Source organism: Coregonus clupeaformis, chromosome 17 (genome assembly GCF_020615455.1).
Source record: "Coregonus clupeaformis isolate EN_2021a chromosome 17, ASM2061545v1, whole genome shotgun sequence".
NCBI classification, from domain to species: Eukaryota; Metazoa; Chordata; class Actinopteri; order Salmoniformes; family Salmonidae; genus Coregonus; species Coregonus clupeaformis.
The window spans coordinates 60681612-60702397 of NC_059208.1; the positions used below are offsets into that span (position 1 = coordinate 60681612).

A 20786-nucleotide genomic window follows, 5' to 3' on the forward strand; every position below is an offset into this window, starting at 1 on the left:
TTTGAGATTTATTGATTGTATGCACGTGTAAAGAATATTATCTCTCGCTAAAGCAACAACGGCTCCGATTTTGTTGATATAACATCTTGAAATATAATCCTAGCCAAAATACATTTTGATAAACACAAAGTCAACAATATCTTATACTTTCAGTGACATTGAAACCAGTCAGTGACTAATTGATTTTATATTGATCAAAATGTTAGCCATTGCAAACAATGCCATTTTATTTGAAACTGATAGGAAATTGAACATCTGCTTTTCCATCTTGAAGTTGCCCCTATAATATTTGCAAACTGTGCATCTCTTATATTTCCTGTTATTGTCTAAGGGCCTATGATATCATGAGTGAATCCATTGATTGAAGTATGTCCAGATCAGCCTGGTAATGTACATAGACTGTTGTGTGTGTGTGTGTGTGTGTGCGCGCGTGCATGTCTCGCTGTGTGTTTGTATCTCTCTCTCTCTGTGTGTGTGTGTGTGTGTGTGTGTGTGTGTGTGTGTGTGAGACATATTAGTATCCTTCTGTACAGTCCCTAATGAACCAAAACCAGAGCTTTCCGATCTCTTCCTATTTTATTTTTTTTCCCGTGTCCTGAAACTGGCTTAACTCAAAGATCTCAAAATGATTATTTTTTGTTAATAAAAAGGATAAATAAATAAACATTAAAATAATAACACTATTGAAACTTTACTTTGATCACACTAGCCACTTCGTGACGCTGTTCTCAATGCCTGTTTTCTTTACAGTTCTAATGTTGTTTTTTGTTGATTTGTACAAAAGGTCAGAGTTTTGTACTATATTTTCCTACAGAGTTGTTTTTTGGTGTGAGCTGAAGACTGTTTTTAAAAATTTATTATTTAGACGTGTGGTTCGTATGGCGGTTATGTGCTGCCTCTCTCGCTCTCTCTCTCTCTCTCTCTCTCTCTATTAGATTTCCTTAAGATAAAATCACTTGCAGACTGCTCCTCTGTTCAATCTAATCACTATCTAGCTAGCACTTTCTAAAATCTCCCAATAGGGTACCTAAGAGGATCTAGCTCTTAAAGGCATTAGCTGGTCGGTGCGTAGCCTAAAGTGAACCCACTGTCTCAGCCCTATCCCATCAGCTGGATCACAGCCCATTACTTAGAAAGTCTGGGGGTGATTAGTTCAAGCCCATAGCAACAGAGTAGCTCTGAAACTAGGGGTACATCACAAATGGCTCCCTATATAGTAAACTACTACTGACCAGAGCCCTATGGGTCCTATACCCTATATAGTGCACCATTTTTTTTTTTTTGGGGGGGGGATCAGAACCCTATGGGCCCCGGTCAAAAATATTGCACTCTATAGGGAATAGGGTGCCATTTGGGGAATAGGGTGCCATTTGGGGAATAGGGTGCCATTTGGGACCGGTCCTAATCCTGTACTGTAACATACTTGATGATGTCTTTAATATAGGCTACTCAGTGGCCTGTCATCATTCTTTAACTAGGGAGAGAGATCTCAGGACACCTTAGTAGGAGTGCTGATCTAGGACCAGTTTAGGCTTTGTAGATCAAAAATAAGATTATAAATGGACCTGATCCCAGATCAGCGCTTTGTGTGGACACGGGGCCCAGGGAGCTAGAGGTTCAGGTTGGCAGCCTGGGTTCAGAGAGGCGGAGCTGCTCCTAATGTTAATCCTGAAAGCTTGGATTACTCCCTCTGCCTCCCACAGAGTAGAGAGTGTGAGAGAGAGATAGAGAGAGGAATGATGGAGAGGGTGAGGAAAGTAGGGGAAAGAGCAGTTGGAAGGGAGGAGAGAGAAGGAAGAAAGGGCATCTCTTCACTTTCACCACTTTCTCTTCTGTTCTTTCAGCACATATACCAGGTCTGTTACCGCCTCCTCAGGATTGGCTGTAGCCCACTGGCGTTTTGATTTGTCACTGGTCTCTCTGTCTGTTAGACACAGTCATGTTGGCAGTGGACCATAATACACTTCACTCTGGGAATTCTAATATGGTGGCAGGCAGCCTTGTCTCAAGCACTTTGTTTTCAGTACCTCAAGCCTATATGTACAGGGAGAATCAGACAAATGAATAAATTCAAAACATCACCTCAGTCTCTTCTCTTTTTTTTAAAATGTCCAGCATTTTTCTTGTTCATATACACTGACAATGTATATCATTCACACCACAGGAGTTTGGTGGCACCCTAATTGGGGAGGACAGGCTCACACACACTTGTGAGATAAGTGGGAAGGAACTGCCCTATTTTTCTTGATACTGTGTTTTCCTGAAGTAAGTTCAACTGTGTTAGTAGGGTACTAGAATTCTGCATCACTTTGCAGGGTTGAAAAAAAACAAGACATTTTCAGAGAGGTGTCCTTTTTGTACTTTAAAATCAACACTTGTGTGAGTGAGTGAAAACTACTCCCACTCTTCAAACGCCTTCTCCACAGAAACATCTTGCCCTCATTGCCATAGCAACAAGCATCTTCAGTTACTATGGCTCTGCTCCCCTCCGTTTCTATAGTAACCCTTACAAGATGGATTTGCCAGGAGAAGCAGTCCCCTTAGTAAAGTAAATCATGAACAGAAAATACATAGCCTATTATTATTATTGGTGTAGAAAGACACTACAATGATAAAATGTAGTGTTGTCTTTGTCCACATATAACAACAGCCTAATATGGTTTCTGGAAGCAGACTTAAAAAAAAAAAGTGTACATTTCAGTGAGATACATATGTAGGTTAGCGTAGTATTTTTCTATTGTATTGTGGAACAAAATACCTTCCCAGTCTAAACTCGGCTTTTTAATTCACGCCGGTGCCATGGTAACCTCTTACCGTTGCCTAGTTACAGAGCCCGCCTCCGTTAGCAGGCGGGTGGCTAACCAGCTGGGAAACGACGGTAAAGCAACATGGCGGCGCCCGTACGAGGCTTGCAGTGTGCTCTGAAAAAAAGTACTGTACCACCGTTAGTCGTGATTTTAGGAGCAACCGGTACTGGGAAGTCTAAACTGGCGATTGAAATTGGTAAACGACGTCAGGGAGAGATAATCAGTGCCGATTCCATGCAGGTAAGAGGACGCGAGTGCCGTGGATGTTTGGCACGCCATGATGTGACATACTGTGGGATGGTAGGACTCAAACGTCGGCATTTAGAGAGATAACGAGGTTTATGCCTAGTTAACTACTTTTATCAGCTTTCAGGCGTATTTCGTAACTGACTTACCTTATAAATGCTGACAATTCGCTGTCCAACGTGTTCTTGGTTTGAGTGTTTTTGAAGCTAACGTTAGTTAGCAACCGTCTAAGTTCAATACCCAACCTAGCTAGCTAACTTTGCTGTGGGTATTTTGCCTGAATTCACATCGCTCGGAGTGGACTTGGGTGTCTATATAGCTAGGTACTGTATCTATGAGTGAGAATTGGAAGGATATTACGCCTCGATCACACCGAGAGTATCTTTGCATTTTGAGACACCAGAAGTACATTAATTTCCAATGGAACGCTGCCTTTGCCTTGCAACATTGCGTTCAGAGGCAGTGTGGTGCATACGTTGGATATATCGAACGGAAGCGTTGAACTTTTGTTGCGCACACATCCAGATGATGCTGCGAACTATTTTGTGCAATGACGTTATTGGTGTGATCGTTTGGTTGCTGTGGCAGGGACGCATGCGTGTATCTGCGCATGCTCATGGGAGGAGAGACCCACTTCCCCATCATATTTATTATTATTATTATTATTATTATTATTATTATCTCACCCAACCTCGCCCCCCTCCAATGTGTTTCGCGTACTCTGGCGTGACGTTTTGATAAACATGTCAATCTCTCTCGGACTAGGTGACTTTTATCAATATATTCGCCTGTATTCCCCCCCCCCCCAAAAAATGCTAATTAGCTGCTAATGTGGCTATCATAAAGAACTACAAATGCCATGATGATCTGGGCGAGAGTGCCGAATCGAGGCAAAGGTAAGAATCTCTGGATTAACTATCTAATGTTAGCTAAATGTAGTAATTAATAAATAGGCTACATTTCTTTAAATGGACAATTCTGTGAACGGTCTTGGGCGAGTTTTACATTGACACAACTGTTAGCAAAGGTATCAGCTAGAGATGACTTGCAGGGATTTGTAGTTTTGCATGATGTCTACTTGATGATGATAATTAGCATTTTCGAATCTGAGACTAAATAGAGCTGAATATATGCCTGTGTGACACTTTTCAATGTGGGTCAAAAGGGAAATAAAAGTATTAACTGAGTTTTTTTCACCCCCACCTACAAGTGTCCTCCTTGCTAGCTAGACACTGTCCTTCGCTCTCGCCTGCCGCACACCGTCGTTAACAGAACTGCAGGAAAACAGTGCCCGACAGGCGGGACACTGTCTACCGGTTGTCCCCGCCTCCCGCTAGCACAGCCGACGGCTAGGGTGACACAGTGTACTAGCTAGCTTGATAGTTAGCTAGCTAGCGCACGGTGTCGTCCCTGCCTCCCGCCTGCTGTGTACCGGAGTCCTCCTTAGGACTAGCTGGCTAGGCTAGCACACAGTGTCCTTCGCTCCCGCCTGCTGAACACCTGCCCTCACCGTCGTTAACAGAACTGCAGTACCCGACAGGCGTGGGGCGAAGGACACTGTCTACCAGTATACGGCTAGCTAGTTACCGTTGTCACCCCCTGCCCCTTCTTCTGTGGGGTTTATCGGGGGCTGTTATCCAACGGTATTGTGCGTTAACGCCACCTACTGTACTGGTGCACCCCCACCTCCCGCCTGACCTAACTTAAAAATGGACCAAGAGAAGTACAAAGAGGGGTCCCTGCAGATGCAGGAATGCCCCAAATTGCAGGCCGAGAATTGCACCCTTCTCGCAGATTCCGACCCTAACGTTACGCTTCCTTTCCCATAATGGCTGCAGAGGCTACTGCTAGCTAGCATGAGAAGAAAAGGGCAGTTTTCCGAAAAGAAAAACGGAACAGTGTTTCAATCATCGGTGTGGATGAATGTCACATTTTCAGTATTTTCCGACCCATATCTCACCCCGGCTCCACAGAGTCTTAATGTAACCATGATTGCGTTCTGACCCCAGTACAGCTCAGCGTAAACAACTGTAACGGTGGGGTCGGAAACTGCTGGCTACCCTCTTTACACACCACCACCCCCTCTCTCCTGCCCACCCTTTCTCATTCTGGGTGCATCCTTCCCTAGGATAGAGGCGTAGCGTAGCCTCCCTTTCCCTGGAGCCCCCTGTCACACACACACACACACACACACACACACACACACACACTGTGACCCAGACTCACACCAGCCACCTTCTGTGTGTTCCTGGTTACCATGGCAACAGAGCCTGAGAACTGTGGGTGGGCGGGCTAGGGGGCGGTGTGTGTGTGTGAAAGCAGTGCAGAGTGCGTGGGAGTTTTGTTGTCATGTTTTCACACAGACAAATGCAACAGTTTGGGGTTTTTTGTGCTGTCATACACACAGATGTTGATGTGAATTCTCTGGGAGTTTCACATTTTGTTGCTGATCAATCTCTGTCATCTCAACAAGTATCAATAGAGAACGGATTATTTTTTTTTTAAATTAGCAAGGCCAGATTGTATTGGATGTAGCATGATATTGAATGTGGCTGGTTGTTAATATATCCCATTTCAGAATGGGTTTGAATGTTTTTTTTTTCTCTCTCAACCTTACTGAATGTACCTATATCCATCTCTTAGCTGAGACTAGTAGGCTGTTCTTAGGTATTTTACCCAAATTGCATTACCTTCTATTTACTATTTATGACAGCTAGGGCAAGCACGGTAATCGTATAACCGTGTAACCAACGATTATGGATGAGGACCGTGAATAAAATAAAATAACCATCACAACCGTTCTAATACATTAATTTGAGAAACTATTTTTTTTAATCAACTTTATTTTTATGTAGGATTAATTATCCTTACAAATGTGCTCCCTTTTGATGCTGTAGCATTATCTGTAGCCCAGAATGCACAGTCCTCTGGCTATACATTTTGATCCGGTTTGTAAAGATGCAAAGACGATGCTGAAAGTCACCATCACTGCTGAAATCGTTATTGGTGAGTGTGGACATCTAAAGTGAATGTGGATCCGAGAGAAAGTGATGCACTGAATTTGAGATCCATGCTAGGCTAGCGAAGGTTAGGCATGTACAGTGGGGGAAAAAAAGTATTTAGTCAGCCACCAATTGTGCAAGTTCTCCCACTTAAAAAGATGAGAGAGGCCTGTAATTTTCATCATAGGTACACGTCAACTATGACAGACAAAATAAGAAAAAAAAATCCAGAAAATCACATTGTAGGATTTTTTATGAATTTATTTGCAAATTATGGTGGAAAATAAGTATTTGGTCAATAACAAAAGTTTCTCAATACTTTGTTATATACCCTTTGTTGGCAATGACACAGGTCAAACGTTTTCTGTAAGTCTTCACAAGGTTTTCACACACTGTTGCTGGTATTTTGGCCCATTCCTCCATGCAGATCTCCTCTAGAGCAGTGATGTTTTGGGGCTGTCGCTGGGCAACACGGACTTTCAACTCCCTCCAAAGATTTTCTATGGGATTGAGATCTGGAGACTGGCTAGGCCACTCCAGGACCTTGAAATGCTTCTTACGAAGCCACTCCTTCGTTGCCCGGGCGGTGTGTTTGGGATCATTGTCATGCTGAAAGACCCAGCCACGTTTCATCTTCAATGCCCTTGCTGATGGAAGGAGGTTTTCACTCAAAATCTCACGATACATGGCCCCATTCATTCTTTCCTTTACACGGATCAGTTGTCCTGGTCCCTTTGCAGAAAAACAGCCCCAAAGCATGATGTTTCCACCCCCATGCTTCACAGTAGGTATGGTGTTCTTTGGATGCAACTCAGCATTCTTTGTCCTCCAAACACGACGAGTTGAGTTTTTACCAAAAAGTTATATTTTGGTTTCATCTGACCATATGACATTCTCCCAATCCTCTTCTGGATCATCCAAATGCACTCTAGCAATCTTCAGACGGGCCTGGACATGTACTGGCTTAAGCAGGGGGACACGTCTGGCACTGCAGGATTTGAGTCCCTGGCGGCGTAGTGTGTTACTGATGGTAGGCTTTGTTACTTTGGTCCCAGCTCTCTGCAGGTCATTCACTAGGTCCCCCCGTGTGGTTCTGGGATTTTTGCTCACCGTTCTTGTGATACTTTTGACCCCACAGGGTGAGATCTTGCGTGGAGCCCCAGATCGAGGGAGATTATCAGTGGTCTTGTATGTCTTCCATTTCCTAATAATTGCTCCCACAGTTGATTTCTTCAAACCAAGCTGCTTACCTATTGCAGATTCAGTCTTCCCAGCCTGGTGCAGGTCTACCATTTTGTTTCTGGTGTCCTTTGACAGCTCTTTGGTCTTGGCCATTGTGGAGTTTGGAGTGTGACTGTTTGAGGTTGTGGACAGGTGTCTTTTATACTGATAGCAAGTTCAAACAGGTGCCATTAATACAGGTAACGAGTGGAGGACAGAGGAGCCTCTTAAAGAAGAAGTTACAGGTCTGTGAGAGCCAGAAATCTTGCTTGTTTGTAGGTGATATAAATACTTATTTTCCACCATAATTTGCAAATAAATTCATTAAAAATCCTACAATGTGATTTTCTGGATGTTTTTTTCTCAATTTGTCTGTCATAGTTGACGTGTACCTATGATGAAAATTACAGGCCTCTCTCATCTTTTTAAGTGGGAGAACTTGCACAATTGGTGGCTGACTAAATACTTTTTTCCCCCACTGTATATCTAGTGTAGCCGCATGACCGCTGTGTGATAGTTTGTTGACGCCTTGATCAGACCAACAGTGTCAATGCTGCATAATACATTCTCATGATGTAATCCAACATGTTTACTGAATATGTGAGCAAATATCCTGATATGTAACCATCGATTTATTATTAACCCCCTCATCACTAGTCACAGCCCTGATGACAGCTACCATCTTTAGCCTTAGGAACTAAAGTATTGCGTTACTCTCGACTTGCGGTGATGACGTTTGTTCAGTCTTCATGCACCACTCCTTTTCTCATGAATGCAACGGTTCCTCTGTTTCTCTCCCTCACACACTCTCTCTTTGTCTCACACACACACACACACACACACACACACACACACACACACACACTCTGTTTCGCTCTCCACTCACACACACACACGCACGCGCGCTCCTTGTGTCCATGAGAATGTGTTGGTCCATAGGGAACAGTCAGTGTTCCAGCAGCAGAGGTCATCTGGTACAGTTTGTTGACGCCTTGATCAGACCAACAGTGTCAATGCTGCATAATACATTCTCATGATGTAATCCAACATGTTTACTGAATATGTGAGCAACAAAAGTTCAACATTCACCTCTTGCTACTATTTCTGTCAAGTCTACGCATAAAATTTGACGCACCACCCAGAACGCACTGCAACTGCCTCTGCAACGCAATGCTGAACAGGGGGGGGACAATTTAATCAATTTTAGAAAGTGGAAAAAGTAAAGGGTTCTGAATACTTTCTGAAGGCACTATGTATTGTGATTCTCTTGATTCTATGGGCACGTTCGTAAATTCACTCTGGCTCTCTACTCCGATTCAGAGAACTCTCATCTGAGTGTACCAGAGCGCAGAATATGGCCGGTGTCAGTAAACGTAAGCAAAAAAGCGTAGTCAGCAACATAGTTACTGTCACCAACGCTCTGGAGAACAGCCTGATCAGCTCTGCTAGGGCGAGTAAATGGTCAGAGTGAGGTGTTCTCTCATTTGTGTCTGGAAGTAGCTAGCAAGCTCGTCAACGTTAGCCAGTTAGCTTGGGTGCTTGACTGCCGTTGTGAGGTCATTACGCTCGGATCAACCCTACTCCTCCGCCAGGGCGTCCAGTGTGCGCTTTGAACGCTCCGAGAGCGACACGCGCTGAATTTACGAGCGGACAATCTGACAACGCTCAGAATTTTCGAACGCCCAGAGCGCACTCTGATCGCACTCTTGCACTCCAGAGTGAATTTACGAACACACCCTACAGTGAGGGGAAAAAAGTATTTGAATCAGCAGGGGATCAAATACTTTTTTCCCTCACTGTATACATTGCGATTCAATACTTTAAAAATAAGATATTAAGTTTTGGTGCAAGTACAGCCAACGTGCACAAAAATTATATATTTAATATTGCGACGTTGTCAAAACGATACAACGTATCGTCAAAAATAATATCCTGATATGTAACCATCGATTTATTATTAACCCCCTCATCACTAGTCACAGCCCTGATGACAGCTACCATCTTTAGCCTTAGGAACTAAAGTATTGCGTTACTCTCGACTTGCGGTGATGACGTTTGTTCAGTCTTCATGCACCACTCCTTTTCTCATGAATGCAACGGTTCCTCTGTTTCTCTCCCTCACACACTCTCTCTTTGTCTCACACACACACACACACACACACACACACACACACTCTGTTTCGCTCTCCACTCACACACACACACGCACGCGCGCTCCTTGTGTCCATGAGAATGTGTTGGTCCATAGGGAACAGTCAGTGTTCCAGCAGCAGAGGTCATCTGGTACAGCTAACTGGGGTACTCTAATAACATCCTGGAATATCATCTCTGCTAGTCCTACTATCACACCCGACAGGAAACACTGCAGCAGGCCTAGATGCCGACCCTGTGTGTGTGTGTGTGTGTGTGTGTGGTAGAGAGAATAGCCTATCTCCAAAATCGAATATACAGCAGAAACACACTGGTCTATTTGCGGCCATGTGAGAGACAGGATCTGTGTGTCTGTGTGTGAGAGAAAGAGAGACAGGATCTGTGTGTGAAAGAGAGAGAGACAGGATCTGTGTGTGAAAGAGAGAGAGACAGGATCTGTGTGTGAAAGACAGAGAGAAAGAGAGACAGGATCTGTGTGTGAAAGAGAAAGAGAGACAGGATCTGTGTGTGAGAGAGAGAAAGAGAGACAGGATCTGTGTGTGAAAGAGAGAGAGAGAAAGAGAGACAGGATCTGTGTGTGAAAGAGAGAGAGAGACAGGATCTGTGTGTGAAAGAGAGACAGGATATGTGTGTGAAAGAGAGAGAGAGAAAGAGAGACAGGATCTGTGTGTGAGAGAGAGAGAAAGAGAGACAGGATCTGTGTGTGAAAGAGAGAGAGAGAGAAAGAGAGACAGGATCTGTGTGTGAAAGAGAGAGAGAGAAAGAGAGACAGGATCTGTGTGTGAAAAAGAGAGACAGGATCTGTGTGTGAAAGAGAGAGAGAGAGAGAAAGAGAGACAGGATCTGTGTGTGAAAGAGAGTGAGAGAGAAAGAGAGACAGGATCTGTGTGTGAAAGAGAGAGAGAGAAAGAGAGACAGGATCTGTGTGTGAAAGAGAGAGAGAGAAAGAGAGACAGGATCTGTGTGTGAAAGAGAGAGAGAGAAAGAGAGACAGGATCTGTGTGTGAAAGAGAGAGAGAGAGAAAGAGAGACAGGATCTGTGTGTGAAAGAGAGAAAGAGAGACAGGATCTGTGTGTGAAAGAGAGAGAGAGAAAGAGAGACAGGATCTGTGTGTGAAAGAGAGAGAGAGAAAGAGAGACAGGATCTGTGTGTGAAAGAGAGAGAGAAAGAGAGACAGGATCTGTGTGTGAAAGAGAGAGAGAGAGAGAGAAAGAGAGACAGGATCTGTGTGTGAAAGAGAGAGAGAGAAAGAGAGACAGGATCTGTGTGTGAAAGAGAGAGAGAGAGAAAGAGAGACAGTCTGTTTCAGTAGAGAAGCCTGCTATTATTCCTAGCGACTTGCATATTTAGCAAAGCGTGGATCTTCTCCACTAGCTAGCCCTAGCTGCCTGTGTGTGTGAATGGGGACTGTGTGTGTGAATGGGGACTGTGTGTGTGAATGGGGACTGTGTGTGTGAATGGGGACTGTGTGTGTGAATGGGGACTGTGTGTGTGAATGGGGACTGTGTGTGTGAATGGGGACTGTGTGTGTGAATGGGGACTGTGTGTGTGTGAATTGGGACTGTGTGTGTGTGAATGGGGACTGTGTGTGTGTGAATGGGGACTGTGTGTGTGTGAATGGGGACTGTGTGTGTGTGAATGGGGACTGTGTGTGTGTGAATGGGGACTGTGTGTGTGTGAATGGGGACTGTGTGTGTGAGAATGGGGACTGTGTGTGTGAGAATGGGGACTGTGTGTGTGTGAATGGGGACTGTGTGTGTGTGAATGGGGACTGTGTGTGTGTGAATGGGGACTGTGTGTGTGAGAATGGGGACTGTGTGTGTGAGAATGGGGACTGTGTGTGTGTGAATGGGGACTATATGTGAGTGAGTGAATGGGGACTATATGTGAGTGAGTGAATGGGTACTCTGTGTGTGTGAATGGGTGCTGTGTAGTGACTAGGTGGAAGTGTCTATTGTTCCCAGGGGAGAATTGGTTCCCACAGTATGCCACTCCCGTTGTCTCCCACAGGACCCAGTCTCTCCCCTACTTTCTACCCTAACGCTCCCACTCCCACAGGACCCAGTCTCTCCCCTACTTTCTACCCTAACTCTCCCACTCCCACAGGACCCAGCCTCTCCCCTACTTTCTACCCTAACTCTCCCACTCCCACAGGACCCAGCCTCTCCCCTACTTTCTACCCTAACTCTCCCACTCCCACAGGACCCAGTCTCTCCCCTACTTTCTACCCTAACGCTCCCACAGGACCCAGCCTCTCCCCTACTTTCTACCCTAACTCTCCCACAGGACCCAGCCTCTCCCCTACTTTCTACCCTAACTCTCCCACAGGACCCAGCCTCTCCCCCTACTTTCTACCCTAACTCTCCCACAGGACCCAGCCTCTCCCCTACTTTCTACCCTAACTCTCCCACAGGACCCAGCCTCTCCCCTACTTTCTACCCTAACTCTCCCACAGGACCCTGCCTCTCCCCTACTTTCTACCCTAACTCTCCCACAGGACCCAGTCTCTCCCCTACTTTCTACCCTAACTCTCCCACAGGACCCAGTCTCTCCCCTACTTTCTACCCTAACTCTCCCACTCCCACAGGACCCAGCCTCTCCCCTACTTTCTACCCTAACTCTCCCACAGGACCCAGTCTCTCCCCTACTTTCTACCCTAACTCTCCCACAGGACCCAGCCTCTCACCTACTTTCTCCCCTAATTCTCCCACAGGACCCAGCCTCTCCCCTACTTTCTACCCTAACTCTCCCACAGGACCCAGCCTCTCCCCTACTTTCTACCATAACTCTCCCACAGGACCCAGCCTCTCCCCTACTTTCTACCCTAACTCTCCCACAGGACCCAGCCTCTCCCCTACTTTCTACCCTAACTCTCCCACAGGACCCAGTCTCTCCCCTACTTTCTACCCTAACTCTCCCACAGGACCCAGTCTCTCCCCTACTTTCTACCCTAACTCTCCCACAGGACCCAGCCTCTCCCCTACTTTCTACCCTAACTCTCCCACAGGACCCAGCCTCTCCCCTACTTTCTACCCTAACTCTCCCACAGGACCCAGCCTCTCCCCTACTTTCTACCCTAACTCTCCCACAGGACCCAGCCTCTCCCCTACTTTCTACCCTAACTCTCCCACTCCCACAGGACCCAAACTCTCCCCTACTTTCTACCCTAACTCTCCCACAGGACCCAGTCTCTCCCCTACTTTCTCCCCTAACTCTCCCACAGGACCCAGCCTCTCCCCTACTTTCTACCCTAACTCTCCCACTCCCACAGGACCCAGTCTCTCCCCTACTTTCTACCCTAACTCTCCCACTCCCACAGGACCCAGTCTCTCCCCTACTTTCTACCCTAACGCTCCCACAGGACCCAGCCTCTCCCCTACTTTCTACCCTAACTCTCCCACAGGACCCAGCCTCTCCCCTACTTTCTACCCTAACTCTCCCACAGGACCCAGCCTCTCCCCTACTTTCTACCCTAACTCTCCCACAGGACCCTGCCTCTCCCCTACTTTCTACCCTAACTCTCCCACAGGACCCAGTCTCTCCCCTACTTTCTACCCTAACTCTCCCACAGGACCCAGTCTCTCCCCTACTTTCTACCCTAACTCTCCCACTCCCACAGGACCCAGCCTCTCCCCTACTTTCTCCCCTAACTCTCCCACAGGACCCAGTCTCTCCCCTACTTTCTACCCTAACTCTCCCACTCCCACAGGACCCAGCCTCTCCCCTACTTTCTACCCTAACTCTCCCACAGGACCCAGTCTCTCCCCTACTTTCTACCCTAACTCTCCCACAGGACCCAGCCTCTCACCTACTTTCTCCCCTAATTCTCCCACAGGACCCAGCCTCTCCCCTACTTTCTACCCTAACTCTCCCACAGGACCCAGCCTCTCCCCTACTTTCTACCCTAACTCTCCCACAGGACCCAGCCTCTCCCCTACTTTCTACCCTAACTCTCCCACAGGACCCAGCCTCTCCCCTACTTTCTACCCTAACTCTCCCACAGGACCCAGTCTCTCCCCTACTTTCTACCCTAACTCTCCCACAGGACCCAGTCTCTCCCCTACTTTCTACCCTAACTCTCCCACAGGACCCAGCCTCTCCCCTACTTTCTACCCTAACTCTCCCACAGGACCCAGCCTCTCCCCTACTTTCTACCCTCACTCTCCCACAGGACCCAGTCTCTCCCCTACTTTCTACCCTAACTCTCCCACAGGACCCAGTCTCTCCCCTACTTTCTACCCTAACTCTCCCACTCCCACAGGACCCAAACTCTCCCCTACTTTCTACCCTAACTCTCCCACAGGACCCAGTCTCTCCCCTACTTTCTACCCTAACTCTCCCACAGGACCCAGCCTCTCACCTACTTTCTCCCCTAACTCTCCCACTCCCACAGGACCCAGTCTCTCCCCTACTTTCTACCCTAACTCTCCCACTCCCACAGGACCCAAACTCTCCCCTACTTTCTACCCTAACTCTCCCACAGGACCCAGCCTCTCCCCTACTTTCTACCCTAACTCTCCCACAGGACCCAGTCTCTCCCCTACTTTCTACCCTAACTCTCCCACAGGACCCAGCCTCTCACCTACTTTCTCCCCTAACTCTCCCACTCCCACAGGACCCAAACTCTCCCCTACTTTCTACCCTAACTCTCCCACAGGACCCAGTCTCTCCCCTACTTTCTACCATAACTCTCCCACAGGACCCAGCCTCTCCCCTACTTTCTACCCTAACTCTCCCACAGGACCCAGCCTCTCCCCTACTTTCTACCCTAACTCTCCCACAGGACCCAGTCTCTCCCCTACTTTCTACCCTAACTCTCCCACAGGACCCAGTCTCTCCCCTACTTTCTACCCTAACTCTCCCACTCCCACAGGACCCAGCCTCTCCCCTACTTTCTACCCTAACTCTCCCACAGGACCCAGTCTCTCCCCTACTTTCTACCCTAACTCTCCCACTCCCACAGGACCCAGCCTCTCCCCTACTTTCTACCCTAACTCTCCCACAGGACCCAGTCTCTCCCCTACTTTCTACCCTAACTCTCCCACAGGACCCAGCCTCTCACCTACTTTCTCCCCTAATTCTCCCACAGGACCCAGCCTCTCCCCTACTTTCTACCCTAACTCTCCCACAGGACCCAGCCTCTCCCCTACTTTCTACCATAACTCTCCCACAGGACCCAGTCTCTCCCCTACTTTCTACCCTAACTCTCCCACAGGACCCAGTCTCTCCCCTACTTTCTACCCTAACTCTCCCACAGGACCCAGCCTCTCCCCTACTTTCTACCCTAACTCTCCCACAGGACCCAGCCTCTCCCCTACTTTCTACCCTCACTCTCCCACAGGACCCAGTCTCTCCCCTACTTTCTACCCTAACTCTCCCACAGGACCCAGTCTCTCCCCTACTTTCTACCCTAACTCTCCCACAGGACCCAGTCTCTCCCCTACTTTCTACCCTAACTCTCCCACTCCCACAGGACCCAAACTCTCCCCTACTTTCTACCCTAACTCTCCCACAGGACCCAGTCTCTCCCCTACTTTCTACCCTAACTCTCCCACAGGACCCAGCCTCTCACCTACTTTCTCCCCTAACTCTCCCACTCCCACAGGACCCAGTCTCTCCCCTACTTTCTACCCTAACTCTCCCACTCCCACAGGACCCAAACTCTCCCCTACTTTCTACCCTAACTCTCCCACAGGACCCAGTCTCTCCCCTACTTTCTACCATAACTCTCCCACAGGACCCAGCCTCTCCCCTACTTTCTACCCTAACTCTCCCACAGGACCCAGCCTCTCCCCTACTTTCTACCCTAACTCTCCCACAGGACCCAGCCTCTCCCCTACTTTCTACCCTAACTCTCCCACAGGACCCAGTCTCTCCCCTACTTTCTACCCTAACTCTCCCACAGGACCCAGTCTCTCCCCTACTTTCTACCCTAACTCTCCCACAGGACCCAGTCTCTCCCCTACTTTCTACCCTAACTCTCCCACAGGACCCAGCCTCTCCCCTACTTTCTACCCTAACTCTCCCACAGGACCCAGCCTCTCCCCTACTTTCTACCCTAACTCTCCCACTCCCACAGGACCCAGCCTCTCCCCTACTTTCTACCCTAACTCTCCCACAGGACCCAGCCTCTCCCCTACTTTCTACCCTAACTCTCCCACAGGACCCAGTCTCTCCCCTACTTTCTACCCTAACTCTCCCACAGGACCCAGTCTCTCCCCTACTTTCTACCCTAACTCTCCCACAGGACCCAGTCTCTCCCCAGTCTCTCTAATCACCCAACTCTGGCTGCACTGACTCTGGAGTTCATTGAAAATGGAGCAGATATTATTCACTGATTTTATTAAACGGCAAGCTTTTCTCCCTATCTCACAATACTGCATTTCTGTCCGTGTGTGTGTGTGTGTGTGTGTGTATGTGCTACTGTATAAGCTGTCTTGTAGTGTATGTCTAGTTACTGTAGTGTGTAGATATTACAAGTCACTGGACTGTAGAGTTGTTAGAGTACTATAGACACTGGGGGAACAAGGTAGACTTACGTTTCAGGAAACCCACCTAGGATTCAGTCAAATGAGCAAGGTGTGTGTGTGTGTGTGTGTGTGTGTTAGGGCTCACGTCAAAATCACAATATTTATATGTGAAACATCCATATCGCCAGAGATTTCAAACAAATTAAATATTAGTCGCCACTAGCTTCATAAACTGGTGCTTACTGATGGAGAGGAGAGGTGTAGGATACTAACAGTGATGTGCTTACTGATGGAGAGGAGAGGTGTAGGATACTAACAGTGATGTGCTTACTGATGGAGAGGAGAGGTGTAGGAGACTAACAGTGATGTGCTTACTGATGGAGAGGAGAGGTGTAGGAGACTAACAGTGATGTGCTTACTGATGGAGAGGAGAGGTGTAGGAGACTAACAGTGATGTGCTTACTGATGGAGAGGAGAGGTGTAGGATACTAACCGTGATGTGCCTACTGATGGAGAGGAGAGGTGTAGGATACTAACAGTGATGTGCTTACTGACAGAGGAGAGGTGTAGGATACTAACAGTGATGTGCTTACTGACAGAGGAGAGGTGTAGGAGACTAACAGTGATGTGCTTACTGATGGAGAGGAGAGGTGTAGGATACTAACAGTGATGTGCTTACTGACAGAGGAGAGGTGTAGGATACTAACAGTGATGTGCTTACTGACAGAGGAGAGGTGTAGGATACTAACAGTGATGTGCTTACTGATGGAGAGGAGAGGTGTAGTAGACTAACAGTGATGTGCTTACTGACAGAGGAGAGGTGTAGGATACTAACAGTGATGTGCTTACTGATGGAGAGGTGTAGTAGACTAACAGTGATGTGCTTACTGATGGAGAGGAGAGGTGTAGGAGACTAACAGTGATGTGCTTACTGACGGAGAGGAGAGGTGTAGGATACTAACAGTGATGTGCTTACTGATGGAGAGGTGTAGTAGACTAACAGTGATGTGCTTACTGATGGAGAGGAGAGGTGTAGGAGACTAACAGTGATGTGCTTACTGATGGAGAGGAGAGGTGTAGGAGACTAACAGTGATGTGCTTACTGACAGAGGAGAGGTGTAGGAGACTAACAGTGATGTGCTTACTGATGGAGAGGAGAGGTGTAGGAGACTAACAGTGATGTGCTTACTGATGGAGAGGAGAGGTGTAGGAGACTAACAGTGATGTGCTTACTGATGGAGAGGAGAGGTGTAGGAGACTAACAGTGATGTGCTTACTGATGGAGAGGAGAGGTGTAGGAGACTAACAGTGATGTGCTTAATGATGGAGAGGTGTAGGAGACTAACAGTGATGTGCTTACTGATGGAGAGGAGAGGTGTAGGATACTAACCGTGATGTGCTTACTGACAGAGGAGAGGTGTAGGATACTAACAGTGATGTGCTTACTGACAGAGGAGAGGTGTAGTAGACTAACAGTGATGTGCTTACTGATGGAGAGGAGAGGTGTAGTAGACTAACAGTGATGTGCTTACTGACGGAGAGGAGAGGTGTAGGAGACTAACAGGGATGTGCTTACTGATGGAGAGGAGAGGTGTAGTAGACTAACAGTGATGTGCTTACTGACGGAGAGGAGAGGTGTAGGATACTAACAGTGATGTGCTTACTGATGGAGAGGTGTAGTAGACTAACAGTGATGTGCTTACTGACGGAGAGGTGTAGGAGACTAACAGTGATGTGCTTACTGATGGAGAGGAGAGGTGTAGGAGACTAACAGTGATGTGCTTACTGATGGAGAGGTGTAGTAGACTAACAGTGATGTGCTTACTGATGGAGAGGAGAGGTGTAGGAGACTAACAGTGATGTGCTTACTGATGGAGAGGTGTAGGAGACTAACAGTGATGTGCTTACTGATGGAGAGGTGTAGTAGACTAACAGTGATGTGCTTACTGATGGAGAGGAGAGGTGTAGGAGACTAACAGTGATGTGCTTACTGATGGAGAGGAGAGGTGTAGGATACTAACAGTGATGTGCTTACTGATGGAGAGGAGAGGTGTAGGAGACTAACAGTGATGTGCTTACTGACGGAGAGGAGAGGTGTAGGAGACTAACAGTAATGTGCTTACTGATGGAGAGGAGAGGTGTAGTAGACTAACAGTGATGTGCTTACTGATGGAGAGGAGAGGTGTAGGAGACTAACAGTGATGTGCTTACTGATGTAGCGGAGAGGTGTAGTAGACTAACAGTGATGTGCTTACTGATGGAGAGGAGAGGTGTAGGAGACTAACAGTGATGTGCTTACTGATGGAGAGGAGAGGTGTAGGAGACTAACAGTGATGTGCTTACTGATGGAGAGGTGTAGGAGACTAACAGTGATGTGCTTACTGATGGAGAGGTGTAGTAGACTAACAGTGATGTGCTTACTGATGGAGAGGAGAGGTGTAGTAGACTAACAGTGATGTGCTTACTGATGGAGAGGTGTAGGAGACTAACAGTGATGTGCTTACTGATGGAGAGGTGTAGTAGACTAACAGTGATGTGCTTACTGATGGAGAGGAGAGGTGTAGGAGACTAACAGTGATGTGCTTACTGATGGAGAGGAGAGGTGTAGTAGACTAACAGTGATGTGCTTACTGATGGAGAGGTGTAGGAGACTAACAGTGATGTGCTTACTGATGGAGAGGTGTAGTAGACTAACAGTGATGTGCTTACTGATGGAGAGGAGAGGTGTAGTAGACTAACAGTGATGTGCTTACTGACGGAGAGGAGAGGTGTAGGAGACTAACAGGGATGTGCTTACTGATGGAGAGGAGAGGTGTAGGAGACTAACAGGGATGTGCTTACTGATGGAGAGGAGAGGTGTAGGATACTAACAGTGATGTGCTTACTGATGGAGAGGTGTAGTAGACTAACAGTGATGTGCTTACTGATGGAGAGGAGAGGTGTAGGAGACTAACAGTGATGTGCTTACTGATGGAAAGGAGAGGTGTAGTAGACTAACAGTGATGTGCTTACTGACGGAGAGGAGAGGTGTAGGAGACTAACAGTGATGTGCTTACTGATGTAGCGGAGAGGTGTAGTAGACTAACAGTGATGTGCTTACTGATGGAGAGGAGAGGTGTAGGAGACTAACAGTGATGTGCTTACTGATGGAGAGGAGAGGTGTAGGAGACTAACAGTGATGTGCTTACTGATGTAGCGGAGAGGTGTAGTAGACTAACAGTGATGTGCTTACTGATGGAGAGGAGAGGTGTAGGAGACTAACAGTGATGTGCTTACTGATGGAGAGGTGTAGGAGACTAACAGTGATGTGCTTACTGATGGAGAGGTGTAGTAGACTAACAGTGATGTGCTTACTGATGGAGAGGAGAGGTGTAGTAGACTAACAGTGATGTGCTTACTGATGGAGAGGTGTAGGAGACTAACAGTGATGTGCTTACTGATGGAGAGGTGTAGTAGACTAACAGTGATGTGCTTACTGATGGAGAGGAGAGGTGTAGGAGACTAACAGTGATGTGCTTACTGATGGAGAGGAGAGGTGTAGTAGACTAACAGTGATGTGCTTACTGATGGAGAGGTGTAGGAGACTAACAGTGATGTGCTTACTGATGGAGAGGTGTAGTAGACTAACAGTGATGTGCTTACTGATGGAGAGGAGAGGTGTAGTAGACTAACAGTGATGTGCTTACTGACGGAGAGGAGAGGTGTAGGAGACTAACAGGGATGTGCTTACTGATGGAGAGGAGAGGTGTAGGAGACTAACAGTGATGTGCTTACTGATGGAGAGGAGAGGTGTAGGATACTAACAGTGATGTGCTTACTGATGGAGAGGTGTAGTAGACTAACAGTGATGTGCTTACTGATGGAGAGGAGAGGTGTAGGAGACTAACAGTGATGTGCTTACTGATGGAGAGGTGTAGTAGACTAACAGTGATGTGCTTACTGATGGAAAGGAGAGGTGTAGTAGACTAACAGTGATGTGCTTACTGACGGAGAGAAGAGGTGTAGGAGACTAACAGTGATGTGCTTACTGATGTAGCGGAGAGGTGTAGTAGACTAACAGTGATGTGCTTACTGATGGAGAGGAGAGGTGTAGGAGACTAACAGTGATGTGCTTACTGATGGAGAGGAGAGTTGTAGGAGACTAACAGTGATGTGCTTAATGATGGAGAGGTGTAGGAGACTAACAGTGATGTGCTTACTGATGGAGAGGTGTAGTAGACTAACAGTGATGTGCTTACTGATGGAGAGGAGAGGTGTAGTAGACTAACAGTGATGTGCTTACTGATGGAGAGGTGTAGGAGACTAACAGTGATGTGCTTACTGATGGAGAGGTGTAGTAGACTAACAGTGATGTGCTTACTTATGGAGAGGAGATGTGTAGGAGACTAACAGTGATGTGCTTACTGATGGAGAGGTGTAGGATACTAACAGTGATGTGCTTACTGATGGAGAGGAGAGGTGTAGGAGACTAACAGTGATGTGCTTACTGACGGAGAGGAGAGGTGTAGGAGACTAACAGTGATGTGCTTACTGATGGAGAGGAGAGGTGTAGTAGACTAACAGTGATGTGCTTACTGATGGAGAGGAGAGGTGTAGGAGACTAACAGTGATGTGCTTACTGACAGAGGAGAGGTGTAGGAGACTAACAGTGATGTGCTTACTGATGGAGAGGAGAGGTGTAGGAGACTAACAGTGATGTGCTTACTGATGGAGAGGAGAGGTGTAGGAGACTAACAGTGATGTGCTTACTGATGGAGAGGAGAGGTGTAGGAGACTAACAGTGATGTGCTTACTGATGGAGAGGTGTAGTAGACTAACAGTGATGTGCTTACTGATGGAGAGGAGAGGTGTAGGAGACTAACAGTGATGTGCTTACTGATGGAGAGGA

General features: G+C 47.2%; 1 protein-coding gene across 2 annotated transcripts in view; it reads left to right on the top strand.

Moving 5' to 3' along the window:
• Positions 1-2858: 2858 nt before the first annotated feature.
• The window catches only part of trit1 (tRNA isopentenyltransferase 1), a 96986-nt gene continuing 79058 nt past the window's right edge, over positions 2859-20786 (top strand). For both annotated transcript variants that reach the window (XM_045226450.1, XM_045226449.1), the window contains exon 1: positions 2859-3047. In XM_045226450.1, the coding sequence (XP_045082385.1) occupies positions 2889-3047 (159 nt within the window). In that variant the 5' untranslated portion in view covers positions 2859-2888. The remainder of the gene's footprint in view (positions 3048-20786) is intronic.